Here is a 23,827-nt window from a genome sequence, read left to right as displayed (position 1 = left end):
TTGGCAAAATTGTTTGCGGGCATTATTATATTTTAGCTCCTTGATGGAGACAAATATTTCCATGCAATTTTTGGCAATAATTTGTCGTTCATTACATATTTCAGTTCTTGTGCTTTTAAATTTGCTTTTTATTAGATTCTTTGGATGATGCCATTTAATGTTAATTCTCAAACTTTATTTCGCTCTACATCTAAAAGATCATTCGCTCATTTTGATTCGCACAATAGATTTAGACTTGCTGACTGTTGAACTGGGATCAACTCAACTAATTCTTTGTTGAGGCAAGGGCAAATACTTTTGTTCATAATTCACAGGAATTGTGGCTGAAAAATGATATGTTGATAGCTCGAGTTTTGTATACAGATCAATACACAGCAAGCATTGTGGGTGTCTGCTGGGTAAGCAATCTAACCATTTACCGATCCATGTATATAGATAATGGTGGACACTATTATTTTCTTTTTGCTTCTTATGTCTGTCACACAAACACAAGCTAAACAAGAAAGTAATTATGTTGCTGGGGTAAATATCTTAGCAAATAATTATTGATTGCAGTAATTATTTCCAGACTGGAAAAATGGTTTTTAGCTGGATTGAATCAAACTAGAAAAGCTTCTACGGAAAGAGATGATGACTTAATCATGAGTTTAGCTTATGCTGTTACTATTAGTATTCTCTGAGAATAATTAAATATTAAAGATGACTCTCTCTTTAGGAATAGGGTCACAACACCTTTGTACACTAATAGAGAAACATCATGAGTACTAAAAGTGTTTTTTCTTTATGCCTCCTCCTACAAATATGCTGAGATATATAAGTTATTTATTGAGCAATTAAACCCTAGTCCGATACCGGCCACCTGGTAAAACCCCAGTGAGAAAAAGAGGAGAAGAAAAAGCAACGTAAGAACAAGACAAGTTGACACTGATCTAAACCTTGTGAGGATTTGTCCACAAATTTAAGGGAGGATAAAGTGCAATCCGTAACACCACCTTCAATTTCATCTGTGCATCCCCCTCTGTAAGATCTTGAGATACATGCAACTTTTTAATTCTTATAAAAAAAAGTTGCCTGGTAAATGGCCTATATAAGCAGACGATCCCTCGCACTTCACTGTACTGTTTGTTACAGTTGGAGACTCCTCTCGTTATAGTCCGATCGATCGCATACCAGTCGAGTGTGTCGCTGGGTGTTGATCATCATGTTGGGAGTGTTCAGTGGAGATGTGGTGGACGTTCCGGGGGAACTAATGGCGGTCGGCAGCAGCACGCCCTGCCCCAAGACCCCGGCGTCGGAGCTGGTGAACCGATTCCTCGAGTGCACACCTCCGGTGATGTTGCTCAGGGTCGGTGGCTTCGGCCACCTCGCTTTTCGCCCCATCTCCAAATCCTCCATTCATACCAGGTTCTCTCTCTCTCTCTCTCTCTCTCTCTCTCTACTGGCTGATACATCCTAATAGGCATATATCGTGTCCACCTGAGCTATGAGATGCGTGCATGTACAAGTCCGACATGCGTCACACGACTGATCAAAGCTCTTGTCCAGGTTTGCAGCGGAGGATGCGATACAGTGCCTCTTCAAGGGAGTGCTGACCAACCTGGGGAGCTTGAGGCATCAGTACGACCTCCGTAACAGCGACGACGAGGCGGTGACGGTGATCAAGGCCTACAAGGTCATCCGCGACCGATCACCATACCCTCCCAACTTGTTGCTCTCACACCTCGCCGGCAGTTTCGCCCTCGTGCTCTTCGACATGAATTCCTCCTCCATCCTCGTCGCATCGGTACGTACGCCCTTCTTCCTGCATGCATGCACGTACCGATATACGTCGGCAACTCTTACATATACTTGAGACTTAACAGGACGTAGATGGGAGGGTTCCCTTGTTCTGGGGGATCACATCTGATGGATGCCTCGCCTTCTCTGACGATCTGGAGGTGCTGAAAGGATCATGTGGGAAATCTCTCGCACCATTCCCCCCAGGTAAGTGCGGCAGCCAGTTTCAATCCTCTCTCGTGTGACTCACTTCCTGCTGCTGTAATTGAATGACCGAACACCAATTTCAGCTAACTCTGCTTTAGCTGATGCTACCAAGGAAATTAATGCACGTCCTACCAAGAGCTCGATGAAGAAGAAAATTATCTATTCTTTTCTCTTCTCTTCTTCATTTTCCTCAATCTAAGGTCTCACCATTATTTGATCAATGGATTGCAGGATGTTTCTATTCGAATACATTGGGAGGACTGAAGAGCTATCACAGCCCCGGGGACAGGGTGATTGCTGTTCTAGGGAGTGAGGAAGAAGTATTTGGTGTCACTTTCAAGGTACTGCTGATTCCTACTTTGTGAGATATAGTTTACATTTAGTCTATATATTCCAGCATTACATTAGGTTTGCTGTCATAGACAAAGCAACATGTACTTTTTTTCTTGGTTCCATGGGACCTTGAGGAAGTGATGAACAGAAGACACAATAAGAATCTAAGAAATAATTCTAAATTAAATGATTTAATTCAGAATCCAGATATGTCACAAAGTTAATCACATGAATGACTCTATTATGTTTGGCCAATAAAATTGCTAACAAATAAATTAGGTGTCTACTAACTCTAATTAAATTATTTAACCTACTAAATTAACTCTCCTCTATCTATGGAGTGTAGGTGGAAAGATCTGCGGACAGGAAATGAAGTCCCACTTCATGTCAGGGTTGAGGCAGAGGGCCATTTCCTTCCAGAATAACAAGTCATGGATGTGTAGCATTGTGTTGATATCTGTTTCTTTCTTGGTGTGATGGCTTCGTCGGAAGACTTGAAGGCAAAAATATAAGCTTGTATCTATGTTAAGCTGATATAAACTTTCTTTTATTTATTTTTTAGGTTTAAAATCATCAATTAAAATTCTATTAATGGAATCACTGTTAAAAGCTATGTATGATAGGATGGAATTCAGTGCTGGAAAGAGATGAGATGAGATGACATGAGGCGGAATGGAGAACATGTTACGTTAAATAGATGGTGGAAAGCAAGACAATGGATGTGCACCGCCTCGTATCACTCACACCGCCCACCTCTGCTGCAAAAGAAGAAGCTCTCTTTCCGAAGAACAGACTCGGCCTCGGGAAAGCTGTAGCACGCTCACCACAAATGACGAACCCACCGCTTGCACTCCAACCAAACCATAAGCACTTAATATTATGTATTGTTCTGCATCCTCTAAGACAACCAACCATAAGACAAAGAGATATATTACTAAAGCTGCACTTCTAACCTCATCTATAGACCTGTAAACTATTCCCCAAGCTCAAGCAAATAAAGAAGAAGAAGAAGGATCGACACGCTGTCACACAAAACACCATGGAGGAACAGAGCAAGATACGCAGAACCAAGTTGGCGTCGTCTCCTTCCTTCCGTCACACTATCGAGCAACCATTGGGGTTCTCATCACTGAACATGGTGTAGGGTTCGCCGTGGGGATGCGGTGGCGCCATGTACGCCGGCCGTCCATAACCATAGCCCAGTGCTGGGCGGTCTGGACCATTCATCATCATCCTCTGGTGCAGCTGCTGGTAGGGGTTCGCACCGGCCATCATCTCCGGCGGCGGCATCGTCCCACCCTGGAAGTAGCCGGGAAAGGTCCCCGTGAGGCCCATGGGCGTTTGCATGTTGCTCAACGGAAGGCCCCCTCCTACACCGTCGTTTCTGTTGCCCCCATGGAATGGATTGCTATGATTAGCATGACCGCCACCACTGCCACCGCCTCTCTTACCTCCCCCACTATTGTTGCCACCCACAACCTTGTTGTGCAGCTGACCTCCTCCTCCTCCCTTGCTACCAGCAGTAGCAGGACCTTTCTTTTCTTTGGCCAAACCCTTAACATTAGATTGGAAATTCATGAGCTTGGTCATCTTGGGATCACGACGGACGGTCTCATGAATCCCATCCATGTCATCCAAGTCCTCGTCGAATTCATCATCCTCGTCGTCGGAGTCGCTCCCGTCGTCCCTCTCATCCTCGGGGTGAAGGTTAAATTTGACTTCTTTGGTGTTCTTCTTGAAAGGAAACTTGAGGTTCTTCAGATTGGGAAACTTCAGATCTTTGTACCCTTTTGCCTGCTGCGGAAACTGTTGCAGCTGTGGCTGCTGGCCCTTCTGATGCTTGCCTCCTCCTCCTCCTTCTCCTCCTCCTACTTTACTACTAACACCGCCGCCCTTTTGGGTCTGCTGTTGTTTGACATGCTGAAGCTGGAGCTTTTGCAGCTGGTTGGCGACATTCTGCGGGTTTCCACCCTTGACGGACCACAGCTCTGCATGTTTGCCAGCCTTGCGGAGTTTTCTGATGAGGATGGCAGGATCCACATTCCCTGTGACAGTCACCTTCCTGTTCTCCACATCTATGGTGGTAGTGTATACCCCTGTACTCACCATTACAGACCCAACTTCATATACCATTTGAAATCGAAGAAAAGCGAAGCTAAACCACTGAATCACCACAAGAAACTAGCACAAAAAGCTAGATCTGGAAACACCAGTCATAGCAGAAAGAAGAAATTGACATACCATCAATCTTATGAAGCACTTTCTTCACTTTCTTCTGGCATCCATCACAGCATATGTTCACTTTCACAACGCATGTCTGCGAGTGCAGCAACATTCCGAAGCATAAAAAATTCCAGACAAACATCACAATCCAAACAAGACACAGACCGCCTATCGACTAAGATCGCGTCAGAAGAGAGAAAAAGTAGAAGAAGATGGGTTAGTTTACCTGTAGTTTCAGGAACTTGCTGTCGTCTTCTTTGCTCATCCTTTACAGGGCGACCACCACACCAATTCCTCTAAGGCGAGCAGGTAGATCTCTTCCAAGTCCTTCTCAGACAAGTGAAGCCAGGAGAAGACAGGCTTGTACTCTGTATTCTGCACAGCTAGAGTGAAGTCGGTGTCTTCCAAACCCGAGGCAATAAGGCCTAAAATCTTGCCGCTTTCTTTTCTCCTTTTTCTTTTTCTCGCCTACTTTTACTTTTACTAATTCTTTTCCACTTTCCTATCTCATTTGTCCTCCGCATCCTTTGCTAGCAGGTAAACTCATTCTCTCTCTACAGAGCTGGCTGCGCCTGCTGCCATGATTTCAGCAGCAAAGCTCGGCGGTGCGTGAGTTGCTGAACTCAAATTCCTGCTTCCTTGGACAAAATTTACAGGGAGAAACAGCTCCAGAACATAAAATATTCTTGTAGAGATGCCTTCACATGTTGGGTTCGGCTTTTCGTTCATCTGTTCATGAGAATCTAGTAGTGTTTTCCCGGGATAAGTGGGGAACTCTTTGCACGTCGTGTATCAAGCAGGAACAGTGACGGTGTTCGGCTGTTAGCCCACATACGGATCGCGACATTAATGGTCCCTTCTGCAGTCTGGGATCGCTTGCCACGGCCGGTGGTACCATCAGGCTTCCATGGAAAGACTCGCTCGCTGAAGTATTTGATGCAGCACATCGCGTGAAGAGGTCGAAGCTGCCATTGCAGAAAAGCCACTCCATGATTGGATTAGTCTGATGTAGAGAGTGCAATACATTAGCGGAACCATCTTGCTTGGAGTGAGTGAGCCGAGTTGATGCTCTGGCAATTATGCTCGAGTATGGCAATCATTTGAAGCAACCAACTTGAGATCTATCGTCGAGCTCTCCGCGGATAGCTCTGTTTTATTCGAGTCTCTCTACTTTAATATATATACATACGTATTCTTCGTTACATAATTATGTTAATTACTTGGGATCAATTAATTGGAAAGACTATACTTGATAGTGTAGTGGTGGCTCCACCGTCGAGCTAAAAAGGCTATGGATAATTATTTTTTATTCGAATCTCTTATCTTGGATATTAATTATTATTATCTAGTTTGACGTGATAATTATTCTATTAAATTTAAAATTAAATGGATAACTATCATATTTGCTTTCGCTCAAGCAGAATACTTCGCGGATGAAGACCTTTCATCTCTGTACATCTCGTATATAGATGATGAATTATGTCATCGTAAAACAAATGTGGTCTTGCACCACTCGCACTTAAGGTGAAAAAAAAAATTATTTCGTTCATCCATTGATTTGTATTATAATATTTTTATTCTTTTTAAGGTCAAGTACAAGAAAAGAAAAGAAAAAAATAAAAGTAGAAAATTTATAATTGAATCAAATCAAAATAAATATATGATTTGATCTTCCCTTTCAAAAAGATAATATTCTTGATTAATATGCTTCCATCCTCGTAAAGATTAATTTTCATAAAATCCTTCATGAAAATTTAAAATTTTTAATAATAATTATAATTTGATTTTTTTAAAATCTTTTTACATTTGCTTCTTGAGTAAAATAGGAAATTAGATCGGAATTATTCGGTATGGCCATATGATATATAAAATAATCCCTAAACTAATCAAATTTATTTGAATATGAGAGATAAAATTGGTTTTGCATCATTTGCTTTTGCTGTGTAGAAACTTGCCCGAAGTTTTTACAATTGAGATATGAATCAGCTTTAATGATATACCATCTTCGTTAAATAAAGAGCTATGATACCAAATCTAATGTAGGACAAGTAGCAACGGATTTCTTTTGATGATAGACGGACTAAAATGAGAGAAATTGAAGAAAGTCATTGAAAGATAATAAAAAAAATAAAAGAATAACTACTAAACTCACTTTAGGAGCAACTCGAGGCCTCCAACTTTCATACGTCTTGCATGTGAATGATGAAATTATATTATCAGAAAATAAATATGGCCTCACACCATTCTCACTCAAGGTTGGAAAAGAACACATTTCATTTATCCATTTTAGATTAATTTTCATTATAATGTTCTTGCTCTTTTTTATAGGTGAAGTAATATATATATATATATATAAGTAAAAAATTATAATTAAATTATATCAAATATATAATTTGATCTGATAATATTTTTTATTGATACGCTTCCATCCTCGTAAAGATCATTTTTTACAAAATCTTCCATCAGGAATCTACGATCACAATCATAATTTTTTTTTAATTATATTTTCTTCTTCTTTGAGTAAATTAGAAAAATAGATCAAAATTATTCAGCATGTTGCTATGTGATAACTTATGATATAAAAAATAATATTTAAACTAATTAAATTTATTTAAATAAGAGATAGATAAGATTGATTCTGCACTATTCTTTTCTATAGAAGATTTCATCATACATTATTTCATATCCATTATGAAACCATTTATTATGACTCAAAATCCTTAATTGTGAGACTAACTTATCGTATCATAAACTCGTAAGGTCGTTAGTGATTCTCTAATGCTATATCTCATAATTATGTCTAATGAGATAATTCATGCGATGTTTGTGAGGTGTACATAAATCTTCATAAACCCTCAAAATCTTTGTAATATCTATATGATTATCTCAATTTTCGTTTATCAAATTACCATCTTTTTCTATAACCTAAGAATTCTAATGATTTTAGGAAAGCAATTGATTATTCTAATTGTAATATATAATGAAAACTAATCATAATTATGTAAAAGATAAAGCTTCTAAGAGTCATTATTTCTTAATTATTTTTGAAAGATTATTTTGAATTCTTAGAGCCATATGAAATCCATTAAGTAGTGTAGTATAGATGTGTTAGGTTCCTCAAACAATGGTAGGACACCACATGATATGGAGCTATGCAAGTTGGCTCACAACGCATGGAGCGTACAAGTCGATCGCCCACGACGTCAGCGATCATTAACAAACCGCATACACCCAATCCTCGACTATAGGTATAAAAGTTGACCCCCTGGCTAGCGCTAAGGGATCAGACCTCAAACACTCACAACACCTTCAACTCCTCGTACTGACATAAGTTTCAGAGGGATCGAGTCGGAAATCTCCCTCCCGACTTTGGCCTGTGTGTGCAGGAACCCGACATGGAAGAGCTAACCTTTTGCTCTACCTCAGCTTTAACAGTTAGTAGTCACCCTAGAGCTGATGTGACACCTCGGAGTCGACGTGGCTCCTTAAACCCGAGACGATGGACCATCCCCATGATTCTCGAGGTCGTTCGAGACGACGTCACATAGGATGAAACCACTTGTGGTGGTACGAGATGGCACCACACGATGTGGAGCCATGCAGGTCGGCCTGCACCGCATGGAGCGTATAGGTCGATCGCCCACGACGTCGACATTCATTAACAAACCGTATACAATCGACCCTCGACTGTAGATATAAAAGTCAATCCTTTGGCTAGCGCTAAGGGATCGAACCTCAAACACTCACAACACCCTCAACTCCTCGCTGACATAAGCTTCAGATGTATCGAGTCGAGAATCTCCCTTCCGACTTTGGTCTATGTGCAAGAACCCGATGTGAAAAAGTTGACCCTTTGCTTTACCTCGGGTCGACTCGACCTAATGCCGACCCTCTCCCCTCAAGAAATCATATGGATAATTTTATATTCTCGAGAACAAATCAAGCCGTGCTGACTCTTCTAAGTTGCACAATAATACTGTATATCTTTTCCTCTCACATGAAGCACGTCTCTATCGTTCGCAGGAGCGAGCAGCTTTAATCACGTCATCAAAGTTGGCATACGTGTGAGGTTCTAGTAAAGATGGGAATTTGTCGAGCAATTGGGACCTGCCCTCAATTATTACAACACCACTTTGTGTCTCTCGTGGGTTAAATCGATGCAATTGGATCAAAGGAAAAGATGCCTTGACGTGTGCAACCATCACACACAAATCGAGTGCATCTTACGACCAACAAAACAAGCCTCGTAAAAGGGTAAAAGAACATGTCTGTTTTGAGATGGGATGATAACGGGTCGAATGTATTATTTGATAGTCGGATCTATTCGACCCGTTTACTCTTTTATCGGATCTTATTAGCTTCGGATATATACATAAACGATCCAGTGGAGTTTGTATTTAGATGCTAAGATAGTTTAACCGAGTATGAATCCGGACTATCCAACATGATAAGTGATGAAAGTGAGATTTTATCGTAAGAAGCATATCAAGATAAATATTATTTGTATAGCGAACAATAACAACAATAACAACAACAAAAATTACTTCTCTCGGTGGCTGGCAGAAACAATTGAATGAAATTAGCCACGAAAGGCACATTAATTCAACTACGAAAAGATTGTGTTATTTCTTTTCTCAAGTAGTTGAGCATATTCGAGGGCATGCAGTAACGTTGTGGTTACTACATGAGCAAGAACACTGGCAGCAGCCCCTCAATATCCATGACTCTAATCAAACATCCACAAACACCTTGAAGGATGTTTGTGTTCTTAGATGCTAGCCTACTAACTGCATATCACATGGCATATGCATGAGGAAAGAAAACTAACTAGCAAAATGCGAAAATAACTCTCAGACAGGATTGGTGTTATCATCTTCAGACAAAAGAATGAAGGGGGATTGATTAAGCAAGCTTTCAGACGCAGGATTATCCTTCTGGCGTGACATCTTCTTCAGGCGTTGCCATGGTACTGGCGTGCCACTTTATGAATCCATCAAGAAGGGCATCCCGCATCCATGGGTGTCTACATTGCTCCGCAGCTTCCGGTATGGTGACCCATGTCCTGTGGCGGGTGCTCTGTTCTGGCCACAGCTCAAGCTCCTCCCTCACATGCATGGCAAAGACAGCGGCTTTGCACAAACCTTCTGGGCTGAATTCATCTTGAAGAGTTTTGCTTTTGAAGATATAGTCTCCCAAGAATGACTGTCATAAAAACATGAGTTGGTTCACTTAATAAATAGAGACACACCAAACAGCATGTACACCTTGAGGGCCAGTAATTCTAACATCTATGTTCTTTAATCTCCTGCAGAAAAAAAAGATTCGTCATCTATAGTCGACCTACTCCTACCATTTTGTTTCTCCATCTCCGTAATTGAATATTTCATCCAGCTTGTATCTAGCTTTGATAATGTAGCTATCAGCAAATGTACCTGAGTTCAATGGTATGATACAGTGGCAAGAAATCAAAGTGTGAACCAATAAGACATTTGACTTCATGACTCTCGGGTACTACAGTGCCGAGCAATCAAAGTATTGGTTATTTGCTTGTTAGATCTTCATTAATGAGCACACTATTTCAGATCAATGTTATCAGGCAGTCTAACCTAGTATACACATTATGATTAGAGCAATCTCGTATAAGAGTCACATCATCCAAAAATACTTTCATGTATCATCCACCCTAAAGATGAAAGCTTCTTCTAAAGTTGAGGTTCCAAAATCTCTAACCAACTTGAGCAAATTAACAGAGAACACCACCTTGTTAGTTGACATAGTATCCTTCAAATTGAAACAACACGCAACGGCATTTTGAGAGCCTTTTGACCTATTATGGCAAAAAATAAGTAACATTCTCAACTTGCACTAAATCAGCTTGAAAGATGGTGTTCATCTCCATTATGTAATACATGTGCATATGGTACAAATTTCCATGCTGTGGAATAAGATACCAAGTTTTGACAGGTTTGGATGACTCCAGAGTAGAATTTTACATTAATTGAGATCCAAGTAAGATGTTCCTACAATGACGGGGAAATGTTCTTAGTTCCTTGATAAAAAGAATCACAACATTCAACATTCAATTTAGCTACTGAAAAGGGTATCATATACAAATTTTCAATTGTGCGCCATTTATATGATAAGCATCATTTCAACGTTCAATTTAGCTATCGAAAAGGGTATCATATACAATTTTTTAATTATGAGCCATTTATATGATGAGCATCATTTCAAGATCATTAAATGTAGTCCAGCCAGAAAAATTCAGAGTTCATAGGCTTTTAACCACAAGAGATAACATCATAAAGAATCAAAAAAGTCAGAAAACATACTACTATATCCCCACGAACTCCTGCTTCTTCCAGAGCTTCTCGTACAGCTGCCTCTTCAACTGTTTCATCATTTTCCCATCCTCCCTGTGAAGAAACAATGACTGAAGTCACAAAACAATGTACAATGCCTGTTGAAATAGCTCATGAGAAGAATAGAGCTGGTAATCAAGTACACCACATATGTAAATGACATTTGACAGTAAGAACAAAAATAGAAAGTGTGGTACACAAGACAGAATATGATATAGGAGACTTTCTATAGCATGAATTTGCAAACTGCTACAAATTGATTGTGATAGAAACACAAACTTAAGTTTAGCAGACTCTGTAAAGTCCAAATATATCTCCCTCTTAGGCTGTCATTGATCTTCTCAATGAACCTATGCTTCATGCAACATTTGAGACTTGGTTATAGAAACCTACCATCTAATAATCAATCAAGATAAGATTTAGCCCAAAATTTGATTCTTCGGTCCACAACAGACCATTAGCAGCATTATTTATCATATACTCAGAGCAGGAATACTTGATCTAAACTGACATCTACAATTTTGATTTAATGTAATGCCTACTAGCTTGGTTAAATTGATAAGATACAGCAACTGGGAATTTAAAATGCAAAGCTTCAGCAGTTCAAAAAATTATAAACAGCGGGGAAGAAAACAGCAAAACAGAAGACCAGCAGCAAAAACTGAGGTGCCCATCTTCACTCAGCCAAACAACCCTAATTTAATAGCTGTATTTCAAAAATAGGACCTAGGACTTGCAAAATCGAAAAAGATTGAAGTTTTATACAAACATTTATGTCTACAAAAAATGTGCTGGTTGTTTATTTAAATCCTTCCTAGTCACAATGATCATTCATCAAACAGCCTAAGTAATCAGAATCAGAACCTTAGTGCTTGGGAAATTACCTAGGTAGTAAACTTAGTAGGCAGTTGCATAACATGGGAGGTTTAGCATATAAAGCCCTCAAAATACTGGCACTGGCAAGTACACATTGAAAATTGTACATTTGTATTGGTCTGTCCACTCCGATTGTCATTCACAGTTGTTACATTTTTATCATCTAAAAGTCAGAAAAATATATATCCATGTATACTTTTGCCTAAATGTTTTTCAATGGTTGGCCTCATATGATTGGCTTATGCTTTCTTCATATGTAATCAGCTACATGGAATCAGCAGCAGCTTTACGATCTCAGCATGAATTTCAGATAATCCTCTTTGTAATAACTAGGGTTAAAGCAATAACAAGATCTAGAGCAGTAAGAACTTGCAGCAATTTGACAGCAGCCGAAAAAATCAAGAAAAGTATACAAAGATAAAAGAATAAAGAATAGAATAGGAGTCATTAGAAGTCAGAAAAAAGGAAAGTCATGGCAAAACGTTACAGACATAAGTATGCTGGATAGCTGTCTTAATTCTTCCAAATGGACTGAGTGCAATTAGAACTCTAAAGGTTCTAATTTAGTCCAACTAACTCCTAGAGTTATTCATAACTGACCAATTAATTATCCAAAACAGTGATAAAAGCTAGAGGGAACAAAGTTCGTGGGAGACTGAAGGTTCTACTGGCTCACCAATATTGAAGTTACATTTTTCACTATTATACTTTTCACACTGGTCTCATGACATGATATAGTCCAATCGTTGTTGCATAAGTTGAGTGCGCTGGATTAGGTCCAAAGAGTTGATGTCTGCAGGATGGTGTATGTTAAGCAAGGCAAAGAATCCCTCCCGATCAATAATTTGGGTCTGAGACTGCTTAGCAGAAATAGGGTACTAACTTATATTGGCCCATACAGAACCTATACCAACTTGTACTGGATCGACACTTGGGAAAACCAAAATTTGTCTGTGCCATTTAATATGCCATGGGGACCTCAGCTCAATACATACCACTATTATCAGGTGTTCACGTCTTAGTACTTCTATTCCTACTAGCCTTTTGACCCTTTCTTAGGTTATGAATTTAAATTAAAAAAAAGGTTGTGGAAAGGCAACAAAAAATATCATAAAATAAATTCTCATATAGGATATTATTTTCGTTGCCAAATTTCCCTTTTGTATGGATGCTCATCTTAACAAGAGGCTATTGTTATTGTAAGTAATCAACAAAAATGCTGTAACTTCCATGTGAGAGGTACCATGGAGTTGCCAAATCAATTTGTTTGACCTTTGCCAAAGACAAAAGGAAATGTGCACAACATAAGGGTGATCTACAAGGAAACAATTTTGACAAGCATGATGAAATACTTATATGAAACTTCAGTAGCTTATAAATTTATGATGAACAAATTAAAATTCACTAGATTCTTAAACAAGTCATTGTCGTTATGGCAAGATTTTTAATTCAGAGTAATGGATCCACACTAGTCCTGGCTTGGACCGATATGGGTCCTAGTTGTACTGACATACTATCTCTTTGAAATGCTAGTATGCGCTGAATTTTGAAAAAAAAATTTAAAAATGAAAAATAAAAGAAAATTGCCCAGTACAAGCCCTCTACCGGACGCTACAAGACCTATGCCAGGTGTATTGGATAAAACAAGCCATGCACTAGATGGTAAAAGCCGATAGACTATCAAACCAGTAAATACTGCCTCTACTGAACTATTCCAAACAATATTGCAAATGTTGCTTTATGGTAATGGAGATGTCACATAATGCCAGTATCACATTAGTGCTAATTACAAATTGTTGGAGTTTTTAAATAATCCAAAGAACAAGGCAGTATAATCTAACAGGCAAAAAGTTCAGATATTTTTAGGTTTAGTCAACTAGGTAAAATCTGGATCATATCAAACCTAAGATATGGTTAGTTGTCATCCCCCATGTGTGTAACTGATTGAGGACTTCAGAACGCTAAGTAATTCAGTTGACCTGACTGCTGAATTTGTAAGATCTTTGTGATACTATCTAATCACAAAATGTAGATCATTCTAATTGTAATAAGGCCCTCACTGGAGAGATGGTATGTTTGATTTTCTAATAGGAGCCTCACGTCAGCATCTGTACATGGTCAGTGTAGGGAAATTATCCATACACAACAAAATGAGATTACAGGAGAATTCATCCATCCAAGACAGCAGTTGAACAGCAACAATCCACTTCATTTCTTCTCTGTCCCTAACCTTGTCCTCTCTTATTTCTGCAGCAATAACAATATGAATCTTAAAATATCATACCTTTGGAAACAAAAGACCTGGTCCACTAGGTGAATTTATCATAAGTACTTCAACCTCCTTCTCAGGATCAGGCTTGGCATCAGAAGTGTCATCACAGTTTCTGTATCTAAATGGGATACACCTGCAGAAATGCAACATGTTAGTTTATCTGTTAGCCAAATCAGATATCAAACAGCTACTCAACAAATAAATATATGAAATGATGTATTCATCCAATAGTTACACCAATCGTAGTACTTCATTTATCATTTTATAAATATAATATCACCCACTTGTTTTGTCCCTAACAATTCTTAAAAGGCAAAGTATGTTGCCAAAATTCATTTTACAGTTTACTGCACATATCCACAGTTTTTCTGTACAAATGAAAATTCACCATACAAAAATCATGAGTTTAATAAAACAAAGCCTCTCAAACAGAGGAAACCATAACAAATATCAGGTACGCTATAGAGAAAACCATTAGTAAAATGCTTTTGGGTTAAAAATAACCAATAAAAAAGAAGTGAAGCACCAAATCACAAGGCGAAAAGCACATCCACACCTAACAAACCCAATACAGAGAATGGAATATTCCTTTCCCAGCAGCCTGTAATACTACTACCTAGGTGCCAGATTAAAAGAATTATTCTACTTTCTTACTGGGTGCAAAATCCTTCAAATAAACAACTATGAACTTCTACAATTTGCCGAAGGTTCCTCTTGAATCAATATATCTAACAACCTTCCAATAGAACATTAAGAGCAAATTAGTCAAGTGTGCACCCTTACTACCTTAATCTGAATAATTTATATGGTTTTTCTTGAGGTCCAACACCTATAGAGTGCTAACAGAGGAACATCTAAGATAAAGCATGCCTACTCTATTACTTTGGCCATATGATAAAATTTGAGCTTGCTACCAAGCAAGCTCTCTCAAAATAATTTCAAGAGAACCTCAGCTTACGTAACACAAACCCAATTAGAAATGCACAAGATGATGTCGTAGAGGAAACAACAAGTTTTACAAGGTACAAGGTTTATTTAGAAAAGAATAAATACATAGTATAACAAGTAATGTGCAAACATCAACTACAAAATGCAACCGAGGAAAATATCTTGGTGCCGATTACTTTCTTATATTCATGGAAAAATCTCCAGGATGGAGTTGCTGTGCCATGATGTGTTATAGAGTTAGAATGATGTAGTTATGCAGGACAAAATGGAGAACCGGGCTCTGTCTTTCAACATCACTGAGGTAATCGAACTAGTTGCATTCATTCCTACCATAAAAGTGAAGAACCTACATGCAAATCAAATCAAATCACATTCCACTCTCAAAAGATGGTCGTGGAATAAGTAAGCATCAAGCACGATCACGTATGACTTGTCCAAAGGATTAAACATTGCATGTGAGTAAACGCCATCCTCATCCTAGAGGAGACACGGCAACATAACTTGAACCCTTCGGTTCTCTTAATCGGGAAGAAGACGGAATTTTTCTTGTGTAAAACCACAAGGAAACCCGATCGATTCATCGAAACCCTCCCCACCCCTGTCAAAGCAGTCTCCAATATGGTATAGACAAAAAACTTGATGGGGCATATCGTCCCACAACCAAGGTAAGGGATGATATGTCGCTCAAAAGGACAGAAGAAAGTGCCTCAACCCTCCCAACTATACAAACAAGCACCACAATCATGCAAATCCAGGCCCCGCAGCACTCCGTTGCAACAAAATTCCATCTTGTTGCACATTCTGTTGATTCAGGATAAAAAATAGGGTCAGCAAGAAGGCCCTGACTAGGAAAAGACCAACAGCAACCCTTTTGGTCCAGTCGGTACTATGGGATTCAGTACAACATCACGAGACAGAGAAAGGGGACAAGAGGCATCAATCAACGAATCCAATCATCGGACCCAAAGAGAGGAAATCGAACCGCAATACCAATCAGATCATTCATCAAAAAGGAAAATGCAACGACTGCACACTGATGGTGACCGGAAGTAGAATAACAAAAAGGAAAGTTAGAAGACGAAGAAGAAGAAGAAGACGAAGACGAAGAAGAAGAAGAAGAAGAAGAAGAATAACGAATAAAGAAAAAGCATTTCATCCATTGCTGACGGAGGAAACACGAGGAGGTGGAAGGTGAGGAAGGGACCCGGAAACTAGGCGACAACCGGCCTCGTATCGCTGCTGATGTCGACCGGTGCGGGCCACCAAATCGCTCATACCTTCTTCCCCTTCCGTATCCCTTATCTCTATCTCTCTTTCGCTTCTTGTTTTCTTCGTCTTGTACTCTATTCGATGATGGCGATGGCTATCGTCGCCCTCGTTCCAACCAAAGCGGCAGGAAAACGCTACGGCGACGGCGAAACAGCGACCGCGGAGGGAGGAGCTCTCTCTCTCTATAACAAATAAAAAGATGGCAAGAAGGGAGGAAACGAAGGGGACAAATAAAACAAAAACATTATAAGTGAGGGGGAGAAAACAAAAACAAAAACCAAACCCCACAACACGATTAATTATGTGTCGCTATTGCCCGTATCCCAAAAATAAGAAGAAAACGGTGCGTGTCTTTTGTGTGGTGCGGACGCGTTCCGTCTTCTGCCGTGCGAGGAGTTGCGGGTTTCTGCTTTGAAGCGGTCAGCGAGGGACGTGCGTGTATGGCTGCCCGACATCCTCTCTCTCTCTCTCTCTCTCTCTCTAAATTAATGTATTATGTTACTGAATAAGAATATGTTTAACGTGAATCCAAAGGAGGCTAATAAATTTTACGGTCCTAATTTGAATTTTGATTGTTTTCCTCTAATTATGCATGGGGTGTTCATTAATCCTTGCTATCCATATCAGAATAATAAACGAATAATATGGTGCTTTTAATAGTGAATTTTGAGATTTTTTTCTTTTTCTTTTTTTGAATGTATCCGAAGAAAATTGATGCAATTATATATTTTTTTATTTTTTTTCTTCTTTTTAATATATATATATATATATATATATATATATATATATATATATATATATATGTGTGCGCGCGCGCTAAAATAGCTTTTTAGAATAATTATTAATTATTCCTTCTACATGAAGGATTCAGTATAAGATCGAATAAGAAGTTTCATCGTACTCTCAAAATCTCATTTTGATGTTGTTTCGTTTGTCATTGAAGTTTTCGTTAGTCTTTTTTAATGTTAGGTTATCATTCAAAGTCACTAACGATTTAACTTCAATTTAAGTGTAGAAAACAAAATAATTTAGAGAGTCAATCGTAAGATAGTTATGTAAAATAATTTATTATTATTTAACTATAGTGACATGTGTTGAATTGTTTGAGCGTTACGATGATTTATGTCGATTCGAAGATCTCTCGTGACATAGGGTCGACATCATTATGGAATAGTTTTAGACTTACATAGCTAATTCACTCGATGCTAAATATGATGTCCTTCGTATGTTTATTTTTTTATTATTATTTTTAAATTATATATTTAAATATAAAAAAAAAATTTATGTGAAAAAATATATAAATTAAGATTTAATTAATTATATAAATTAAGTGTGTATGTCGAATTATCTTTTCTTAATTTAGATTCATGCAAAACCTTTTTAGAATTTTTCTTCCCATCTATCTCATGTCATGAATTCACATCAAAGCTTCCTTATAAAGTTCGATGAGAAGTTTCATGCTCTCAAAATCTCAATGATTTTTTAATCACTGTATGACGACAAACTTAGTTAATCCGTATTCGAACATAAATATTAGATTAGTGAGTTTCGTTCTCTCAAAACTCAATTATCAAAAATCATTTAACTTCCAAAAAGTAATAACACCTCTAGGAAAAAAAAGAGAGAGAAGAGAGTGAAATATAAACTAATGTTTTATACATCAACTCACCTATTGTTTGATTAGGGGTTTGCATTCATTTCTCACCTCTTATTAAATTCTTAATAGCATTCTTGCTATTGTTTAATCATATATATATATATATATATTTAAATTTATTTATTATATCAAACAACATATAAGATATTTTTAAGTAGATTTTGTGCAACGGAGCATTAAATATCATAGACTATTATTTAATTAGGAGTTTGTGTTCATTTCTCAAATTTTATCTTCTAAGTTTTCTAGATATTTTATTTCGTCTTCTTTCAACCTCTTTAATGGTGATGCACCGACAATGTTTATACCAATGAGATCATTAAATCTCATCGAGGTGAAATAGAAACAAAAGGAAAGATATATATTTTCACACTTGGCTAGCTTCAAAGCATATTAGACTTGTCTAAATAAAAAAAATAGATTAATAAATAAAAAAAATAACTATATATATATTTAAATAGAGTAGTAGACTTATGTAGATTTTTTTATTTATTTTCAATATGGACTAAGTGTTGGGCTTTAATACACGATATAGTTACACCTACGAATAATAGTCTTTTATTATTTGAGTTATTTACTATATCTAATATTAGGTTGATTCTAATATCATTTATTATGATTTAAATTGATAAAATAATTAACGTATTATTATTAAAAAAATATTTAAACTTAAAATAATAATAAAAATATCCTTATGAGTATATTAGATTCTCTCCTCTCCATGTGAGAGTAAATAAGGATATCATAATATTATTACAAAATTGGGTTGCATTGATATGCATTAAGATTAGGATGTAAAAGAAGAAAATAAAGATTGAGAATTGGACCCATAGAATTGTTATATGATTCAAATAATGATAAGACATTTGATGGTGAAATATTTGCCAAACTACCATGACATATCGATTACATGACAATAAGTTTCAAGCATCCGGTTCAAGTTGGTTTAGGGTCAGGTAAACCGGGTTTGGTAAACCGGCTTTACTGGGTTCATTTGCAATCCATCATATCTACCGTCCGTCCACGCGCTATCCAACTGAGCGGCTTGGATCTTATATGTTTCGATCCTACGGTCCGCGTTCTGTAGCAGACTCCTCTATATAAACCTCTCGTTAGGGCTTTCCTCCACCCTCGACCGCCCTTTCGGCCGCTGCTTCCGTCGGTTTCCGAGAGCTCCTCACGCTTCCGTCACGATGGTAAACCCTCATCTCCGTATTTATTTCACATTAGCCGATTAATAGTTCAGTTCAATCGATCGGCTATTTCCTGAATCCGATAATTTGTTCAAAGATTGATAATTTGTCCATTTTCTTGTTGTTGATCCTTATTCTTTTGTACGTGTGCGAGAACAGGTGCTGCCGAATGACGTCGATTTGTTGAATCCACCGGCTGAGCTCGAGAAGAGGAGGCATAAGCTGAAGCGCCTCGTCCAGTCGCCCAATTCCTTCTTCATGGTAACCCCACGAAGATCCTCTCCGGTGTTAGGTCGTAATCGTTATTTCTTGATTCCTTCTGTTTTCTGACTTGTGCTTGGTGTTCGTAGGATGTGAAATGCCAAGGTTGTTTCAACATGTAAGTATCTTTTATGTCATGGCTTTGAATTATTCGGGGATCTGGTGTTCTTTGTAAATGTTCGAGTGTTGATTGTTCTGATGGCCTTGAGCAGAACTACGGTCTTCAGCCACTCACAAACTGTGGTGGTCTGCGGGAACTGCCAGACTGTTCTCTGCCAGCCAACAGGAGGCCGTGCCAGGCTCACCGAGGGTTGCTCTTTCAGGCGGAAAGGTGACTGATCTTGTTTGCTAGTATGAGTTGATCCAAAAGGGATACGAGTCTTGTGGATCGAGATGCTGTTACATCAACTCCATTTTAGTTAAAGGGACATGTTTTGTTTTTGTTGGCTATCCTTTCTTGTTATTGAATTATGTTTCTTCTTTTATGACACTTGATTCTAGTTTCATCGTGATTTCTGCATGTTACTTGGATCATGGTTTGGCAGGATTGGCTATTGATGTTTTGTTGATCGAGTAGGTTTTCCACCTAATCTTGTTGCCAATTTTAATTGGTATCTCAAGTATGTTTGGCCTAATTCTTTTGATTGTATGTATTTTTTGGCTCTTTTTTGGGCATTCTGTTTTCTTGGCTTAGTTTGTTTAGTATGGAATAGTTAGAGTAAGGCATTTATCCGGCATAGTATGAGTTAGAGCAATAAGCATAAGTGGAGAAGTCGGATTAACATTACTAGATCAGACATAATTAAAGATGAGTTTAGTTTACCTAATTGAAGTCATATTTGGTTATTGTTTCATTGGTTTTGATTTTGTATGTATAATCTCTATCCACCATGATTATATAATCATTATTCTGTCCTCAGAATTCCCATCTTCTTTTCAACAATTTGATCTTATATGAGTAGATGGAGTTAGCTATCTTCCCAACCTTCGTCTGGCATCTTCTTGATGCTCTAAATCCTAAACAGTGATGTTGAAGTCTTTGTGAATGAGACATGATTCAGTAAGGGTAGAGAAGAGCTTTGTTACACGTTAGAGTGCTTTACTCTTAAGTAGTATGAAAACAGGTTCATTTTTGTGTTGTTTGATCTGCCAAGCTCATGGAAATTTGGTTTCTAGTTGCAGTTCCTCTGTGATTACGGACATTATTTAATGTGTCCCCAAGGAGTCTGAATGATTCTATCGTTGTATTTTGGATGTGAAGCAAGCACGAGGCTTATGGGTTTATCGACACCAACTCAGAGATGACCAGCATATGACAAAAAATTATTCTCATTCTGTCTCCCCAATCACCATAAGGTAGCCCTGATCTTTGAGCTCCCAATCCAACAAATCCAACACGATATCCAGCTTCCTGTCATAGACCTCACCGGTCAAGAACTTCGCCGAGCCACCTTCCACATCCACCAAACTCCACCCCGGCGGCTTCCTCGTCCCTCTGCTCCTCATCAGTGCCCGTACCTGCGCTACGCCCTCCCACCTCCCAGCTTTCGCATATATGTTGGAGAGCAGCACGTAGTTCCCTGCGTTTTCAGGCTCCAATTCCATCAGACACCTCGCCGCCGCCTCCCCCACGGTGACGTTGGAATGAGTCCTGCACGCGCTCAAAAGTGCCCCCCACACGCCGGCATGCAGCGGAACACCCGGAGGCACGTCGACGGTCATCAATCTGTACGCCTCGTCGATGCATCCTGCACGGCCAAGCAAGTCCACGATGCACATGTAATGGTCTGCTGTTGGAGCGATGCAGTGCTCGTCTCTCATCAACCGCAAGTATCGGCGCCCCTCGTCCACCAACCCGGCGTGACTGCAGGCCGTCAAGACCGAGACGAAGCATATGGAATCCGGCTTCACTCCCACCTCTCTTAGCTCTTCGAACAGTTCCATGCCGTCTTTGGCGCGCCCATGAATTCCCAGGCCACCTATCATCGAACTATAGCAGATCAAGTCCTTGTGCTTCCACCCCCGGAACAACTCCCACGCCTTGTCCAAATCCCCGCATTTCGAATGGAGGTCGATGAGTGCTGCTACGGTGTGGCTGTTCAACAACCTGCGGCCGCAATGGTCGATGTAGTCCTGAATCCAAATTGCCAAGCTGGGTGATCCGTAACTGGCACAGACGGAAACGATGGTGGCGATGGTGGCAAAGTTCGGTTCCACTTTGCATCGTCCGGTGGTGCTCAACATGACCTTAAAAAGATCCAATGCCTCGTCGTTGAGGTTGGCTTGCGAGTAAGCTGAGATCATGGCGTTCCACGAAGCAACATCCCGTTCCCGCATCTCGTCGAAGATTGATCGAGCGGCTACGATATCCCCGCATTTGGCATAGCCGGTGATCATGGCTGTGTGCACGACCGCGTCCTCCTCTCCGTTAGCTGGTCTCAGTTGCAAAAGTTGGTGAGCAGAATCCATCTGATTCACCGATGCATATCCACCGATCATGCTGATCCACGTGACGGTGTTCCTTCCCGGCATGATCTCAAACAGGGCACGGGCGGTGTCCATGTCGCCGGCTTCCGCATAACCAGCGATCATCGTGTTCCAGGCCTGGACATCCTTCGCTCCTGCTCGAACGATCCAGTCGAAGGCCGTTCGCGCCTCCGTCAATTGCTTACACTTGCTGTAGAAGTCGATGAGCGTCGTCTGAACACGAGAATCGAGCTGGAACCCCTGCTTAAGCGCATGAGCGTGAATCTGCTTTCCTTCCTGGAAAGCCAACAGTCGACCACAAGCCTTCAAGACCGACGATATGGTGAAGGTGAGGGGCTTGATTTCTGGGTCTCGGCACATCCGTGTGTAGAGCAGCAAAGCCTCTCCGCAACCACCGGTAACAAAAGACTGAGAGTAGCCTCGGATGAGAGCTGTCCACACGAAGACATTGGGGGTGTGGAGAGCATCAGCAGTTGCTCTTGCATGATATAGATCGCCAAACTCTGCGAAACTTCGTACGAGCTTCGTGATGACGAAGTTGTTTTGGCACTGGCCGCCGGCAACGACGTGGGCATGGACCTGCTTCAAATGGCCAATGGTCGTGCACAGCTTCACCAGCTCCGCCACGCGGTTCTCCTCCATCCGACTCCAAGGGCGCGCCATTACATGGTACTACTCTTCCCACATGCACTGCGCTTGACTCTCCTCTTAGGAATTTCCTCAAGCAGGTAGCAGGCGAAACAGGTAGACGCCAAATCGATCCCAAAGCCGCACTGTGACTTGACGAAGCAACACGACTACAGATCCCTTTAGAGTCTTGACTGTGTCTTCTTCTCTTGTTCTGTTTCCATCCCTCTCTCCCGAGGCATTCTACCCTTAAAACACGGTTGTCGAACTGTTCCCTCTTTTGAAAGGATCAAATAGACTCATTACTCGATTCAAACGGAGTCCCTCTCGTCGGACCATTTCGTCAATCACATACGTATTATGGACGCCGACATGAGTATAATATGTCCTATGGCGTCTAATCTCCTCGGTTTCCCCACAATTTTACCTAATCCTGATTGGATAAGTTGCCCGGGCCCCAACGGAGCCATGAGTTTTCGGAGTAGGGTCGCAATAAGCCGGGCTCGAGCTCGAGCTCGACTCGGCTTCTTGTCTTTAGGTAGCCGGAGCTCCAATTAAAACAGGAATCGAGCTGGAGCCCAACTCAAGTTCTTCATTTTGTTCAGTGAATCGATGTTTAGATTGACACATAGTTTATTACAATTTCTATTTAAAATAAACTATTTATTTTTATCAAAGATTCAAATATTTTATATAAAATATAAATTAATAACAATAACAAATACGTTCTTCTCAATTAATAAAAGGGCATATTTTACTTTTGAGTTTATTTAATTATTAAGAACGACATATTTGGCTCCATGATTTATTAATGAATGAATATGCAAATTTGGCTTCTTTAAAGATATAATTTCAGAAATCAGAATCAAACTTTATTCATTTTGACCAACGAATTCAACGTTTGACCAGATTAGAACCGTGTGGCTATTTGGCTCGTCCCCAATCGTCCATCTTCCTCGCGCCGGCGCGAACCAGCTCACTTATAGGCCACCTGTCCAACTCCCACTCGTGAGCCGCCGTGAGAAGACGACACCGGTGGCGGGTCAACTCTTCCCAACCCTCTCTCTCCCCCTCTTATTCCTCGCACCGGAGGCGAGGCATGGACGGATGTTAGGGTTTCGGTCAAGCTGCTCCTCTTCATCTCCGAACCAAGATGATACGATCGAGCTCCATCACCTTCGTCCGCCTAATTATCGCTTCGCTCCTCCTCGGACGATCGGAATCGTCCTGCCAAACAGGCTGCAATCTCGCCCTGGGATCCTACTACCTCACCTCCAATGACAACCTCACCTACATCTCCAACCTCTTCAGTGCCGGTGGCGCCAACAATCTCCTC

General features: G+C 39.9%; 5 protein-coding genes across 5 annotated transcripts; 2 read left to right on the top strand and 3 right to left on the bottom strand.

The window, feature by feature from the left end:
* Positions 1-1,059: 1,059 nt before the first annotated feature.
* LOC103972589 (uncharacterized) lies at positions 1,060-2,913 on the top strand. Its single transcript, XM_009386942.3, has 5 exons — positions 1,060-1,404; positions 1,546-1,783; positions 1,863-1,983; positions 2,215-2,324; positions 2,663-2,913. The coding sequence occupies exons 1-5, from the start codon at positions 1,202-1,204 to the stop codon at positions 2,687-2,689; spliced, it is 699 nt and encodes a 232-aa protein (XP_009385217.3). The 5' UTR covers positions 1,060-1,201; the 3' UTR covers positions 2,690-2,913.
* Positions 2,914-3,161: 248 nt separating this feature from the next.
* LOC103971919 (heavy metal-associated isoprenylated plant protein 32) lies at positions 3,162-5,187 on the bottom strand. The gene is made up of 3 exons (XM_009386078.3): positions 4,766-5,187; positions 4,558-4,633; positions 3,162-4,412 (listed from the first exon to the last, which is right to left on the bottom strand). Exons 1-3 carry the CDS (start codon positions 4,802-4,804, stop codon positions 3,412-3,414), a joined length of 1,116 nt encoding a protein of 371 aa, XP_009384353.2. The 5' UTR covers positions 4,805-5,187; the 3' UTR covers positions 3,162-3,411.
* Positions 5,188-9,140: 3,953 nt separating this feature from the next.
* Positions 9,141-16,590, bottom strand: LOC103971918 (nudix hydrolase 16, mitochondrial). The gene is made up of 4 exons (XM_009386077.3): positions 16,202-16,590; positions 14,062-14,182; positions 10,872-10,955; positions 9,141-9,741 (listed from the first exon to the last, which is right to left on the bottom strand). The coding sequence occupies exons 1-4, from the start codon at positions 16,270-16,272 to the stop codon at positions 9,466-9,468; spliced, it is 552 nt and encodes a 183-aa protein (XP_009384352.1). The 5' UTR covers positions 16,273-16,590; the 3' UTR covers positions 9,141-9,465.
* Positions 16,591-19,030: 2,440 nt separating this feature from the next.
* Positions 19,031-19,897, top strand: LOC103971917 (small ribosomal subunit protein eS27y). Its single transcript, XM_009386075.3, has 4 exons — positions 19,031-19,119; positions 19,276-19,377; positions 19,467-19,495; positions 19,590-19,897. Exons 1-4 carry the CDS (start codon positions 19,117-19,119, stop codon positions 19,714-19,716), a joined length of 261 nt encoding a protein of 86 aa, XP_009384350.1. The 5' UTR covers positions 19,031-19,116; the 3' UTR covers positions 19,717-19,897.
* Positions 19,898-20,706: 809 nt separating this feature from the next.
* LOC135596483 (putative pentatricopeptide repeat-containing protein At5g37570) lies at positions 20,707-22,506 on the bottom strand. Its single transcript, XM_065088531.1, has one exon. It carries the CDS (start codon positions 22,504-22,506, stop codon positions 20,707-20,709), a length of 1,800 nt encoding a protein of 599 aa, XP_064944603.1.
* Between the last annotated feature and the right edge of the window lie 1,321 nt (positions 22,507-23,827).

This window comes from Musa acuminata, chromosome BXJ1-11, assembly GCF_036884655.1.
Source record: "Musa acuminata AAA Group cultivar baxijiao chromosome BXJ1-11, Cavendish_Baxijiao_AAA, whole genome shotgun sequence".
Classification (NCBI taxonomy): Eukaryota; Viridiplantae; Streptophyta; class Magnoliopsida; order Zingiberales; family Musaceae; genus Musa; species Musa acuminata.
The sequence above is the reverse complement of the archived record's forward strand: the minus strand, read 5'-3'. Positions and strand labels throughout refer to the sequence as shown.

Excerpts from the sequence above, each read along its gene's own strand:
- LOC103972589 (XM_009386942.3), top strand. The coding sequence starts at position 1,202 with ATGTTGGGAGTGTTCAGTGGAGATGTGGTGGACGTTCCGGGGGAACTA. Across the intron at positions 1,784-1,862 it reads CCTCCATCCTCGTCGCATCG|GACGTAGATGGGAGGGTTCC; the intron begins GTACGTACGCCC and ends GAGACTTAACAG. Across the intron at positions 1,984-2,214 it reads TCTCGCACCATTCCCCCCAG|GATGTTTCTATTCGAATACA; the intron begins GTAAGTGCGGCA and ends AATGGATTGCAG.
- LOC103971919 (XM_009386078.3), bottom strand. The coding sequence starts at position 4,804 with ATGAGCAAAGAAGACGACAGCAAGTTCCTGAAACTACAG. Across the intron at positions 4,634-4,765 it reads GCAAGTTCCTGAAACTACAG|ACATGCGTTGTGAAAGTGAA; the intron begins GTAAACTAACCC and ends CTGCACTCGCAG. Across the intron at positions 4,413-4,557 it reads AGTGCTTCATAAGATTGATG|GGGTATACACTACCACCATA; the intron begins GTATGTCAATTT and ends TGGTGAGTACAG.
- LOC103971918 (XM_009386077.3), bottom strand. The coding sequence starts at position 16,272 with ATGAGCGATTTGGTGGCCCGCACCGGTCGACATCAGCAGCGATACGAG. Across the intron at positions 14,183-16,201 it reads GGTTGTCGCCTAGTTTCCGG|GTGTATCCCATTTAGATACA; the intron begins GTCCCTTCCTCA and ends GCATTTCTGCAG. Across the intron at positions 10,956-14,061 it reads CAGGTCTTTTGTTTCCAAAG|GGAGGATGGGAAAATGATGA; the intron begins GTATGATATTTT and ends GTTTCTTCACAG.
- LOC103971917 (XM_009386075.3), top strand. Across the intron at positions 19,378-19,466 it reads CGCCCAATTCCTTCTTCATG|GATGTGAAATGCCAAGGTTG; the intron begins GTAACCCCACGA and ends TGGTGTTCGTAG. Across the intron at positions 19,496-19,589 it reads TGCCAAGGTTGTTTCAACAT|AACTACGGTCTTCAGCCACT; the intron begins GTAAGTATCTTT and ends GGCCTTGAGCAG.
- LOC135596483 (XM_065088531.1), bottom strand. The coding sequence starts at position 22,506 with ATGGAGGAGAACCGCGTGGCGGAGCTGGTGAAGCTGTGCACGACCATT.